General features: G+C 47.3%; 1 protein-coding gene across 1 annotated transcript in view; it reads right to left on the minus strand.

Moving 5' to 3' along the window:
* Window positions 1-1,691: 1,691 nt before the first annotated feature.
* ST13 (ST13 Hsp70 interacting protein) overlaps window positions 1,692-12,604 on the minus strand; it is a 90,690-nt gene continuing 79,777 nt past the window's right edge. The window contains exon 12 of the mRNA XM_088468000.1: window positions 1,692-2,169. Coding sequence (XP_088324126.1) covers window positions 2,041-2,169 — 129 coding nt within the window. The 3' untranslated portion in view covers window positions 1,692-2,040. The remainder of the gene's footprint in view (window positions 2,170-12,604) is intronic.

The raw sequence follows: 12,604 nt of genomic DNA on the forward strand, positions 1-12,604 counted from the left end.
TATCACAGCCTTGCATTAATCCACCAGGTCTTCTATGGCCGTTATATTGATTTATTTTTGGTTTGGAATGGGGATTTTTCTTCAGCCACCGCTTTCGTCACTTCTCTCAACACTAATTCTTACAATCTTCACTTTAGCTCTTCTTATAATAGAAACTGGGTCAATTTTCTCGACTTGACCCTCCAGATCTATGAAGGAAAATCATGACATCCAACTATACAAAACCTGTGAATACTAACGCCTACTTACATTATAAAAGTGATCACTTTGCCCCATGGAAACGTAATATCCCGAAGGGGCAACTTATGAGTCTTCGGCGCTATTGATCCTCAGTGGATACGGTTATTAGCCAAGCCATGGATATGTTAGAAACTTTTAAATCAGAGAGGTTACCCTGAGATACTAAGGCTTTATATGATGGACTTTTTTTTCATCTTCTTGCCTAACACAACTGTTTGCAATTACTCTAATTATGGAGCTGGTATATTAAGATCTTTTTACTCACAACATTTACTCCTGAGGAAGCTGAGCGTTCATTGCTCAGCGTAACCAGTTGAGACTTTTGACCCATAATCCGGACTCCCTGGATTTATTTATCTGGACTCTGTTCCCCTGTGCAAATACATGTTGCAGCGTTTGGATTATTCCTTGTGGATAGTGCATCAGCCTTCTTTCTGGATGCCAGAGGATTTCTCTTCAAAGCTACCTCAGCCATTGATTAGGTAAAGTTTTCATTGCTGCTGACTACTTTTAAATTTGGGACATAAGGAGAGAACTTTCATTTATATTATCAGTAACTACTCCAGGAGCGGTTTTATGTGGTGTCTATTTCTGTTTCACCTATTTTTATTGTGTCTATATTGGTATGCTACCTCAATATGAGAAATATCTATATATGAAATTGTAGACTACGGATTTTTAGATTTTATAATAAATAAACAAATGTATATTAAACAACCATCCATCATTTACAATTGTTTAGCGCTGGTTATACACCTTTTTCTTGCTTATCCTTTGTTGGGTCTGACAAACCCTTTTATCCAGCTGCTCTCTTCATAGCGCGTTACTACTACCATTTAGTTTTTACTGTCTAGCTGGAGTCGATTCTGTACTACGAATGAATTAACTTTTATGAGAGTTTCACTTTTGAACAGGGTCTGGATTTAGAGCCATCATGTCAACCAATATTATTGTTAAAATGTGTACATGATCATTGCGTATAAATATATTAATGCCATTTATTGAAACTTCTGTGGCAAAATGTTTAAAGTCACCCAGAGGACATTCTGCTTGTGACAGTCTCCTACCAAATGCCACCTTTCACTGTATGGTAGGTAAACGGAAGCAATGCAACTAGCACAGAGGATTTTGCCTAGTAGAAAACCATCTTTTCTAACCCTGTCCACCTTAAGGCAGGAACATACTAGAAGGTTAGTGGGGAGATCTAAACTAGGGGTGGGAAAGCCTTTGACACTCCAGCTGCTGTGTTTCATCATGCTATAACAAAACTGTGGCAGGGCATGCTGTGATGTGTAGTTCCATAGCAGCTGGTGTGCCACAGATCGTCTAACCCTTTTGGTGGTGTTTTCATAAAAGTGTGTAAATGGTGGTGCATATTACATGACCACAACAGTATATTCTAAAATTATAAAACCAAACCTTTTACAGTTTAAAAGAAAAAAATACATATTTTTACAGTTCAGTGTCTTTTATTATATTGCAATTCAAAAAAGATATTGCTAAGAGAAGTGGCATTCTTGTATTTGTGAAAATGTCCAGTAATTGAAATAGTCTTTAGTATAATCCAGCTAAGATTGAAATAAGAAAGAAAAAACAATGTATATCATCTTTCAAATCTATAAACACTTCAATTATTATATTTTTTTTTTTAACACCTTTTGTTATCGGTGGTACAGTATTTATACAGCCATGTCATTTCACAAAGTATAAGAGACAAGTGGACAATCATGAGAACATTGAGAGGTCCATGAGTTCTTCTCATTCACGTTTATTCACCATAATTCTGTTGCTGAAAATCTTTTATGCACTTCCTCCGAATTTAGTAGATAGCTTGCTGATCAGGTTCATCACCTTCGGGTTGCTCTGATACTTCGATATGTTGGCTGGGTTTTGAGCTACATCTTGAAATGCAGCCATCACCTCAGGATCCTAGGAGTCGGAAAAAAAAAGTAGCATTAGTTATCAATGCCCAGTTCCATAACACTGAACCATGAATTGTGGCATGTAAAAGGAAAATTTAGAGCGTTTACTGTAAGTAAAAAAGTGTACCAGAAGGAAGGGTATAATTTACCTGATTTCTGTTACAGAATGGTCAATATAAACATGAAAGGGAATAGGTTATTGCATGAATAGCCAGTTTAGAGCATTTATTGCAAACTAAACACACGTGTATCATAAATAGATGTTGAATAGACGGTGACGCATCTTTGTCACTCTCTAAAATCCATTTCTGTCGGAGTCAGAAAATTTTGAGCGGGGAGTCAGTGGAAATATATACGGATACCAGTTTATATATAAATTTCAGTAATATTAATGCATGTTAATAGTCTAGGACTCATCGTTCCCCCCCAACACTCCTACAGATCAATCTCTTCTCAGAGCCGGATCATTTTCTTGCAGAAATATAACCCTAAACAGCAAAAGGAGGAGAGTGTTGTTGTAGCATACCATCTTTTTCTTTACATTTTGTGTATTATTCGCATCAGACGCAGTGAAGTACCACTGAACGTGTACTAGACACTGGGCTGCGACTTTAACCACACATTAATTAGTTTAACACAAAGGGGCATATTCAATTAGACACGAAAAGTTGGAAAAGTTTCGCCTGCCATACTTTTCGCCGACTTCGCGTGTTTTGGAGGCGAAAACTTTGTGTGCGGCCCCGCTTTTCGCCCTATTCAATTCCAAAGACGCGAAAACGGAGCACGGCGAAACTCAAACAGGCGAAAAATGCTGTTAGATTTGGGAAATCAGCCTGACACCCCCCAAAAGATGCACTAACATTGGGGATCAATGTAGTTGCCCCCAAATAGCCTTACTGAAGCTATTTGGGGTACTTAAATGCCCTTAATAGCTGCTATTTAGCGTCTTTGCACAAGTGGTGAAGAAAAGCATTTAGCAGTGTTTTGGGGTACATGAAAATGGGTGCAAGCATGGTTAAAAATCACAAGAGTTAAGTTTTAAAAAATGTGAAAAACGCACCTTCAGCAAGCACCTGCAATTAAAAAAAATTAAAAAAAAAACACACCACCATACTTGCTGACCCCCCAAAAGCTTATTTCGCTAATTTTTAAGTTTGTACCCCAACTTTGTTTATTTTCTGCCCCCTTTTTCTAGGTCATTTTTTGGGGTGTTCAATATTTAAAATAATTTTTTTTGACGCAGGTAACCTTTGGGGACCTGTCCCAAGTGTGCAGGGTGGTTTCCCCACCTTTGCACCACACAACCACAATTCTGCACTTTTTACCGCCTGGTTTCATGCCAATGCATTGACTTTCCATGTAGGCGAAAAGTCTTTGGAATTGAATACGGGGATAAGTTTTTGTCTGGCGAAATGACATCACCGTCGAAACTTTTTCAACGAAAACTGCTTTTCGCGTCTTAATTGAATATGCCCCAAAGTCGCAGATGAAGCAAAATGGAACTTGGCATAAGAAAAAGCTGCGACTGCTGCACCATAGCACATCGTATACAGATTCACATTCATTCGCTCACATATGTACAAATATCATACACCAAACTGACCGGGTAATTTATTAGAGCAGTTTTGTCTCTGCCAGTTATTTGTTATGCAAATGAGATGCACATTTTGAGCAAGAAAGATGCTCGGCGAGCGGTGCTACTTGGCGCAAATGAAGCTACAGTGTATGAGGACACCTGTAATTATTCCATCCTATTGTTATAGTTTACATGTATTTTTATAGTATCTCTTGACCCAAATATAGAGTTATGGTAGACTAGTCTAGATAACTCCTTTTCTTCGAGGTCCACAGGGATACCATGGGGATATTATGGTTGGAAGACCAGGCACCAAACAGTTAAAGCTTCTCCTCCATATATACCCCGCCCCTAGCCATAGGACTTCAGTTTAGTTAATAAGCCTAAAGGCAGAAGAAGAACAATCGTACACCAGAAACTCTTACAGAAGATGAGGTAATCTGTTCCCGAAAGAAAAACACCCAATGAAGCCAGGTGTGTTAGGGTGGGCATCCTGTGGACCCTATGGACCTCGAAGAAAATGAGTTATCTAGGCAAGTCTACCATAACTCTGTATTTCTTCTTTCGCGGTTCATAGGGATCCACAGGGATACCATGGGGATGTCCTAAAGCAGTTCACCTAGGGTGGGGGATGCTCCTGAGCAGAAAGGAAATCTCTTCACCCAAAGGAAGCATCCTGAGAGGCAAAAGTGTGGACAGAAGACAACGTGGCAGCCTCGCACAATTGTTCAGCAGAGGCACCACGACTGAATGCCCACGATGGCCCTACAGACAGAGTAGAATGTGCTTGGGACAGGAAGATCAGCCTGTGTGTACACCTGATAGTCATGCGTAGCCATCTCGCCAGAGTCTGCTTATTAGCTGGCCATCCTAGTTTGTGAAAACCATATAATACAAAAAATATGAGATATGGTAAGAACTTACCCTTGTTATCTCTATTTCTACGAAGTCCATAGGGTTCCACAGGATACCTTGGGGTATAGGTGTGACGTCAGTCGCAGGGCACCAAAGAGTAAAGCTTTCAGCCTCCCAGGATGCACTAGGTCCCCCTCCTATACCCCGCCCCCGGGCCAAGGCACCTCAGTTAGTTACCAAGCCATAGGCCGGAGGAGGAGAAGGAAGAGAGAGAACAAAGATCTGGACACATACAAGAATCACATTCTCACCAGAGGGAGACGGAAAACCGGTGACCAGAGCAAAGCCCATCTGCAGCACAGGTGCGACAGGCCGGGAGTCCTGTGGAACCCTATGGACTTCGTAGAAATAGAGATAACAAGGGTAAGTTCTTACCATATCTCATATTTTCTACTTCAGGGTCCATAGGGTATCCACAGGATACCTTGGGGATGTCCCAAAGCAGTATCCTTTAAGGGTGGGGACGCTCCTGTGCAGAAAGGAGAATCCGCCGCCCGAAGGAAGCATCCTGAGAGGCGAAGGTGTCAAACCTGTAATACCTCACGAAGGTATGGACAGAAGACCACGTAGCAGCCTTGCAGATCTGAACTGCCGAGGCACCACGTCGAGCTGCCCACGAAGGACCCACAGACCTAGTGGAATGAGCCTTCAGAGAAGGAGGGACCGGTAGGCCTTCATGAAGATAAGCTTCAGAAATAGCCATACGGATCCAGGCTGCCAAAGTTTGCTTTGAAGCAGGCCAACCCTTTTTACAGAAGCCATAGAGGACAACAAAGCGTCCGACTTCCTAAACGAAGAAGTGCGGTCAACATAAGTCCTTAAGGCCCGCACAACATCCAAAGAGGCCTCACCCACGGAAAGACCCGGTGAGTTAAAGGCCGGAACAACTATTTCCTCGTTAACATGAAACTGGGAAACAACTTTGGGAAGAACTCGGGCCGAGTGCGGAGCACTGCCCTGTTCCCATGAAAAACCAAGAAAGGGGGTCTACAAGAAAGAGCCCCTAACTCAGAAACACGTCTGGCTGAAGCAACGGCCAGAAGGAAAACAGTCTTAGCTGTTAGCCATTTAATATCCACTGAGCCCAGTGGTTCAAACGGCGGTCCTTGGAGAGCCCTCAGGACCACAGCCAAATCCCAAGGCGCCACAGGTGGAACAAAGGGCGGCTGAATACGGAGAACACCTTGCATAAAGGTGCGCACAACCGGGACTGTAGCAATCCTACGGTGAAACCAGACAGATAGGGCCGAAACCTGTACCTTCAAAGAAGCAAGGCGAAGCCCATGATCTAGTCCCGCTTGCAGGAAGGCGAGAATCCGAGACAGACGAAACTCCCGCGGTGCATAACCTCTCGGTCGACACCACTGGAAGAACGTATGCCACACGCGATGGTATATCCTCGCGGAAGACTGTTTCCGAGCTCGTAACATGGTACGCACCACAGAGCTGGAAAACCCCCGGGACCTCAGCATGGCCGTCTCAACAGCCACGCCGCCAAAGACAGCCGAGTCAGGTCCGGGTGAAGACAAGGACCCTGAGACAGAAGGTCCGGTCGTAGCGGCAACCGCAGAGGACTGTCCACGGACAGACCCTGAAGGTCTGAGAACCAGTGCCGTCTGGGCCACGCGGGAGCTATCAACAGGAGCGTCCCTCCTTCCTGTTTGAATTTCCGGATCACCCGTGGAAGAAGGGAGACCGGAGGGAACAGGTATGCGAACCTGAACGTCCACCGGACGGACAGAGCATCCACCAGAGATGCCCCTTCGTCTCTTGTGCGAGACTTGTACACCGGCAACTTGTTGTTGTGCCGGGACGCCATGAGGTCGATTTCTGGAAGACCCCACCTGTCCACCAGTAGTTGAAAAACGTCCGGGTGCAGGGACCATTCCCCTGGATGAACGTCCTGGCGACTTAGAAAGTCCGCCTCCCAATTTAGCACTCCCGGGATGAAGACCGCTGATATGGCCGGAAGATTGCGCTCCGCCCAAACCAGGATCCGAGAGACCTCTACGAGAGCCGCCCGACTGAGAGTTCCTCCTTGCCTGTATATGTAGGCCACGGTGGTAGCATTGTCCGACTGGACCTGCACCGGGTGACCCCGGAGAAACCGCTGTGCCTGCAGGAGAGCATTGAAGACCGCACGGAGTTCCACGATATTTATTGGAAACTCCGCTTCTGTCGGCGTCCACCTGCCCTGGAACAAGTGTGGACCCGAAACTGCTCCCCAGCCCCGAAGACTGGCGTCCGTTGTCAACAGGACCCAATTTGGAACCCAGAACGGACGTCCCTTGTTGAGGTGGGTCGTCTTTAACCACCACGCAAGGGACAGGCGAACCTCCGGGGTGAGCACAATCGTCTGGAACTTCAGAGACTGAGGCAGCCCGTTCCACTTGGACAGGATCAGGTGCTGCAGAGGTCTGGAGTGAAACTGGGCGTATTCCACCATGTCGAACACCGACACCAAGGAGCCCAGTAACCTCATCGCCGAGTGTAAGGACACCCGGCGGCTGTGCAGACAACTGCGCACCCTTGACTGTAAAGCAGAGATCTTGTCCTCCGTCACGAAGATCCTTTGCTGTCCCGAGTCCAATAAGGCTCCAAGATGCAGAATCCTCCGAGACGGGATTAGAGTGGACTTCTGCCAGTTGATTAGCCAGCCGTGCCGTTGCAGCAGTGCAATGGTCAGGTCCAAGTGGTGTAACAGGAGCTCTGGAGATCCTGCCACCAATAACAGGTCGTCCAAGTACGGCAACATGCGGACTCCTTGCAGCCGCAGAGAAGCCGCCATGACCGCCATCACCTTGGTGAAAACACGTGGTGCTGTCGCCAGGCCAAAAGGTAACGCCCGAAACTGGAAGTGGTCGCTGCGGATTGCAAACCGAAGGAACTCTTGATGGCGCAAAAGAATAGGGACATGCAGGTAAGCGTCCTGTATGTCCAATGACACCATGTAGTCCCCAGGTTCCAGCGCCAGAATGATGGACCGTAGGGTCTCCATCCGAAACTTCGGGACCCGCAAAGACTTGTTGAGTGCTTTGAGGTTGAGAATCGGACGATATGACCCATTGGGTTTCTGTACCAAAAATAGATTTGAATAGAAACCCTGGCCCCTCTGGGAGAATGGAACAGGCACTATAACTCCAGCCTGGAGCATAGTGTGCAATACCTTCCGCAGCTCCGTAGCCTTGTTCCGGTCTGATGGTAGACCCGTGGTGAAGAATCGAGCCGGGGGTCTGTGCCGGAAGGAGAGGGCGTACCCGTGGGAGACCACCTCCAGAACCCAAGTGTCTGTTGTAGTGAACGACCAACACCGGGAGAACTGCAGCAGGCGGCCTCCCACCCTGGGATCCCCCAAGGGGAGACCCGGACCGTCAGGCCGCAGGCTTGTCATCTGGCTTGGGGGCCGGACGTCTGGTACTCCATGCCTGTTTCCGGGGCTTGACCGATTTCTTAGGGCCAGCCTGTCGAGGAAACGACTGTGGTTTGGGCCTGCCCTGGGCCCTAGATGACCGAAAGGACGATGGTCCAGAACCAGAAGGAGCAGCGGCCGACGGGAGACAAGCAGATTTGGCTGCCGCCAGCGTGGCCACAATCTTATCCAGATCCGGACCGAAGAGAACTTCTCCGGTAAACGGCAACGCTTCCAGACCTTTCTTAGAATCTGCGTCCGCCTTCCAGGATCGCAGCCACAAGGTGCGACGAGCAGCTACCGCTGCTGAAGAAATTCTAGACACCAGAGTACTAATGTCTAGAGCCGCCTCGTTGATGTAGGTGGCCGAATCACGGAGATTGCCAATCAACTCCGCCTGTTCGGCCGGACAGTCGGATTCAAAAGAAGCCTCTAATGAATCCGCCCAGCGCTCCATCGCTCTGGCAACCCAGCAAATGGCCATAGCCGGCCGTGCTGCCCCCCCTGCAAGGTAATAAGCGGACTTCAGGCAGATTTCTACCTTGCGGTCCGTAGCATCCTTAAGGGAGGACATGGATGGCATCGGCAATGTGGCACTACGGACAAGACGGGTCACGTGAGAATCCACCTGTGGAGGGGATTCCCACTTAGCAAAATAATTATCCGCGAACGGATAAGCCACCGCCAGGCGTCTCTGCGGCTGGTATCTTTTGCCAGGTTGTTTCCACGCCTCCTCTAAATGGTCCACAAACTGACCCGAAAGAGGAAAGACTGTGACATCGCCCTTCACATCTTTGAAAAAGGCATACTTAGATTTAGCCGCTGGGGGAACTTCGTCCTCAATCACCAAGGCTGTGCGGACCGCCCGAATAAGTCCAGGAATATATACTTTGGACTTAGCATCAGCGTCCTTAGTATGGAGAGGTTCCTGATCGTAAGGATCCAGAATCTCCCCATCATCAGACGTCCCTTCGTCATCCTCATAAGGAGCGGACAGAGACGCCACCGGCCTTTTATGAGGCCGCATCACAGACTCCCCTTGCAACACATCCGACAAGTGCTGTACAGAACTCGTCAGGGAGTTAACCCACGCTGGCTCCTGAGAACCCGGGAGCGGGGAAATAGGGAGACTGTGGGGTACCACCAATTGTCGTGGGAACCCCTGCATGGGTGACGACACCACAGACTGCTGGGACAAACCCATCGGAGTAAACGCGGGCTGCGGAGCTAACTGGCCCACTAAAGCTGTTAACGCCTGAGCGAAACAAGCCCAGGGCGGCTCCTGTACCGGTGCTGTAACCGTAATAGGCCGCGCCATGGACAAACACTGCCGGCAAAGGCCCTCCGCGCTACCCTCCCCCTCCGCTAACGGTACTTTGCACGTGGTACACTGTAGCCGGAGGGGAAAATCACTTTCAGACATGATGGCACCACGTATGTGACCTCTCTCACCAATTAAGTATTAAATAGGCGAGAGACCACCCTGCAGCACCGCACCGCAAGGGCTTTAGCAGAAAGAACAGGGACAGTAATAAAGCTGACAGTTTAGAGAAGAAAAGTTACAGGCAGCGCTAGCACAGTCACATACAATGCAGAGAAATAACAATTCCTGCACTAACAGCGCTGATCACTCAACTACACAGACACAGGGCCTGGTAGGACACAGCGCTGCATACACAGACCTGAGCCACAGCGGAGGAGAGGTATGCGGGGGGACCCAGACCACGATGCTTCCTTCCAGACTTCCAGCAGCGTTCACCATGCGTTGCAGAGAAGATGGCCGCCGAGGAGCAGAGAGAAGCTGGCCTGGGGGAGGAGCGCTGACACAGGACCAGTCAGCACAGTGCAGAGAGGGCTGTGTGCAGCGGGGGAGGCGCAGGCACGCTCCCCTGGCATGCATTTAACCCCTGGGACGCCGCAGCGCTACCGCTCTGCTGCGGTCCGCTGTCCCAGGGGGTAGTGGAAGCGCAGGTTGGTCGCCTGGCTCCACGCTGCAGCCAGTCCCCAGGGAGCCCCCTGCCTGGGGACTTAGGACCATGTGATCAGCGGGGACCCACCGCGGGACCCCGCTGCTTACCTCTGTCCCCCTTGAATCCGGCCATGGTTCGGAGCATCTGGGGGTCACCGCTAGCTGTGACCCCAGACGCCCACCAGCATCCCCGGATCAGTACCGGCGTTCTGGTACCGGCGGGGTGTAGGGAAGACAGCATGGACGTCAGGACTGACTGTCCATGCTGTTCATCCAGATGTGCAGCCACAGCTGCATGAAGAAAAAGCTTCAGGGGCTCTTCTAGCCCCCACTCCAACAGGTGCACCCGACTCCGGCCGGGCACCAAACTAAACTGAGGTGCCTTGGCCCGGGGGCGGGGTATAGGAGGGGGACCTAGTGCATCCTGGGAGGCTGAAAGCTTAACTCTTTGGTGCCCTGCGACTGACGTCACACCTATACCCCAAGGTATCCTGTGGATACCCTATGGACCCTGAAGTAGAAAGAGCATCTGATTTTCTAACAGTTTGTACGCTCCACATAAATACGGAGAGCACGAACTACATCCAGGGAGGCTTCACCTACAGCAAGGTCTGGAGCCTGAAAAGCTGTAACAGGGACACTACCTTAGGAAGGTAATCCTCCTTTGTATAAAGAACAGCTTTATCCTGGTGAAAAATCAAAAATGAAGAGCGACAAGGAGCACTGCCAAATCAGAGACTCAGCGAGCAGAAGAGAAAGTAAGTGCCCAAAGGGGGACAAAGGCTACAGATATTCGAACTAGTATTAAGCAGACTATTTGAACAAGAAACAAGCAGAACATTAGGAAATCACATAAGGGTATTCCAAGAGATTTTATAATTTAATCCTAGGTGATCGGGCTAAAAGTCTTCTACACATTGAGGCGAGATGGATCCACCTTCTGGATACCATCAATCCAAGAGGAATAAATGATAAAATCTCTTGGAATACCGTTATGTGATTTCCTAATGTTCCGCTTGTTTCTTGTTCACATAGTCTGCTTAATACTAGATCGAATATCTGTAGCATATGTCCCTCTTTGGACACTAGATATATTAGGAGCTGCCATATCGCATAGCATTTACATATGTTTAATACATAGCCCATTGTTGGTTGTTTTAGATTTTATAGATTTATTCATGTGTCATATGTATAGATATGATCCACTTATTTTTAATATATGCGCTTTTCACATTAAGTATATATTTATATATTTTATCTATGTACACATTGATTTTTTTAAGTACACTTGTGGTACTATTGCTGTACTGCCTTATTTAAGTATGTATAATCCTCTTCCCTCTCCTGCACGGTGCCGCGATGTATGTTTCCGGTTAATTTCTGACACTTTTCTTCCTCTATTTCTGGCGTCTGTGGGTTCCAGTGGTTGCTTCAGCCAGCGCCACTGATGTCAGCGGCGCACCCAGTGACGTCATACATCCTGCGACACCCTGTCTGACGAGGCTCGAGGACGCGCACTGGTTCACTTTGTCTGCACATCTCTATTTAAGGTAAGCACCTAACGCTTATATACTTTTATACCCTGATGACAAGGCCTTAAAGGTCTTGAAACGTTGGTAACAAAGCAACTTTCACCTGTTTACAAAGTCTGTGGAGTGCCGCCTGTTCATGATTCATATGGACACTGATATGCTACATTATCCCTAAGGAAGGCACCTCGGCATTATTTTTATGGAACTGTGAGTGCCCCTCTACATGGGGTATAATATTTATATATATATTGCTGTGAGGCCTGAGTGAGTGTGTGTGTGTGTGTGTGTGTGTGTGTGTGTGTGTGTGTGTGTGTATATATATATATATATATTATATATATATATATATATATAATTTATTTTCACTGTTTTGTATGTCATTTCTACAAAAAAAAGAAAAATGGCGACAGAGGTCATACACTCCTCTGACTAGTATTACATTGTATTATAGCGTGCTTCTGAGCTAGTAACCCTATGACTTCAGGGGGATACAATTTGCAAATGCCTGTTTTTCCTTTATTACATGAGGTGGATTCCAGCAGACCAGTCCCACCTTTATTCTAGAAGATGTTCAACTTGCAGTGCGTCCAATTGCCTTCTGTGTGTATGTCCACGACATTACCCACATGGATTAGGGTAGGGTGCCTTTGGCTCAAGGCAGGTTAATCACTCTGGGGAAGTTAGGAGCAGCCGCGGCCTCTCAGATTATGCGGTGTCCCTTGGTGGGTTATTTCTACCCATCTACATGACCTAACCTTCTTTATCCAACTATCCGGTTGATGATGTTGGGTGACCTTTAAACGCATCTTCTACACAATACGGCGGCTGCATGGCATGCTGTAGTACTGAAAATTCTTCTCTAGGATAAGTATCTTTTGTTGTATACAGGTTCCATGTCAGATTTTAGGACCTGGCACCTGTTGGCGTATCCACAAGGTTTAAAGAAAAGAAAGAATCCGCACTGATCCTTATATTTCTAATTAATTTCACCCTTCCTACTTGTTATTCTGCGTAGGTATTTGCCAATAAATATTCCTACTT

Source organism: Taudactylus pleione, unplaced genomic scaffold, assembly GCF_031769625.1.
Source record: "Taudactylus pleione unplaced genomic scaffold, aTauple2 ptg000080l, whole genome shotgun sequence".
Lineage (NCBI taxonomy): Eukaryota > Metazoa > Chordata > Amphibia > Anura > Myobatrachidae > Taudactylus > Taudactylus pleione.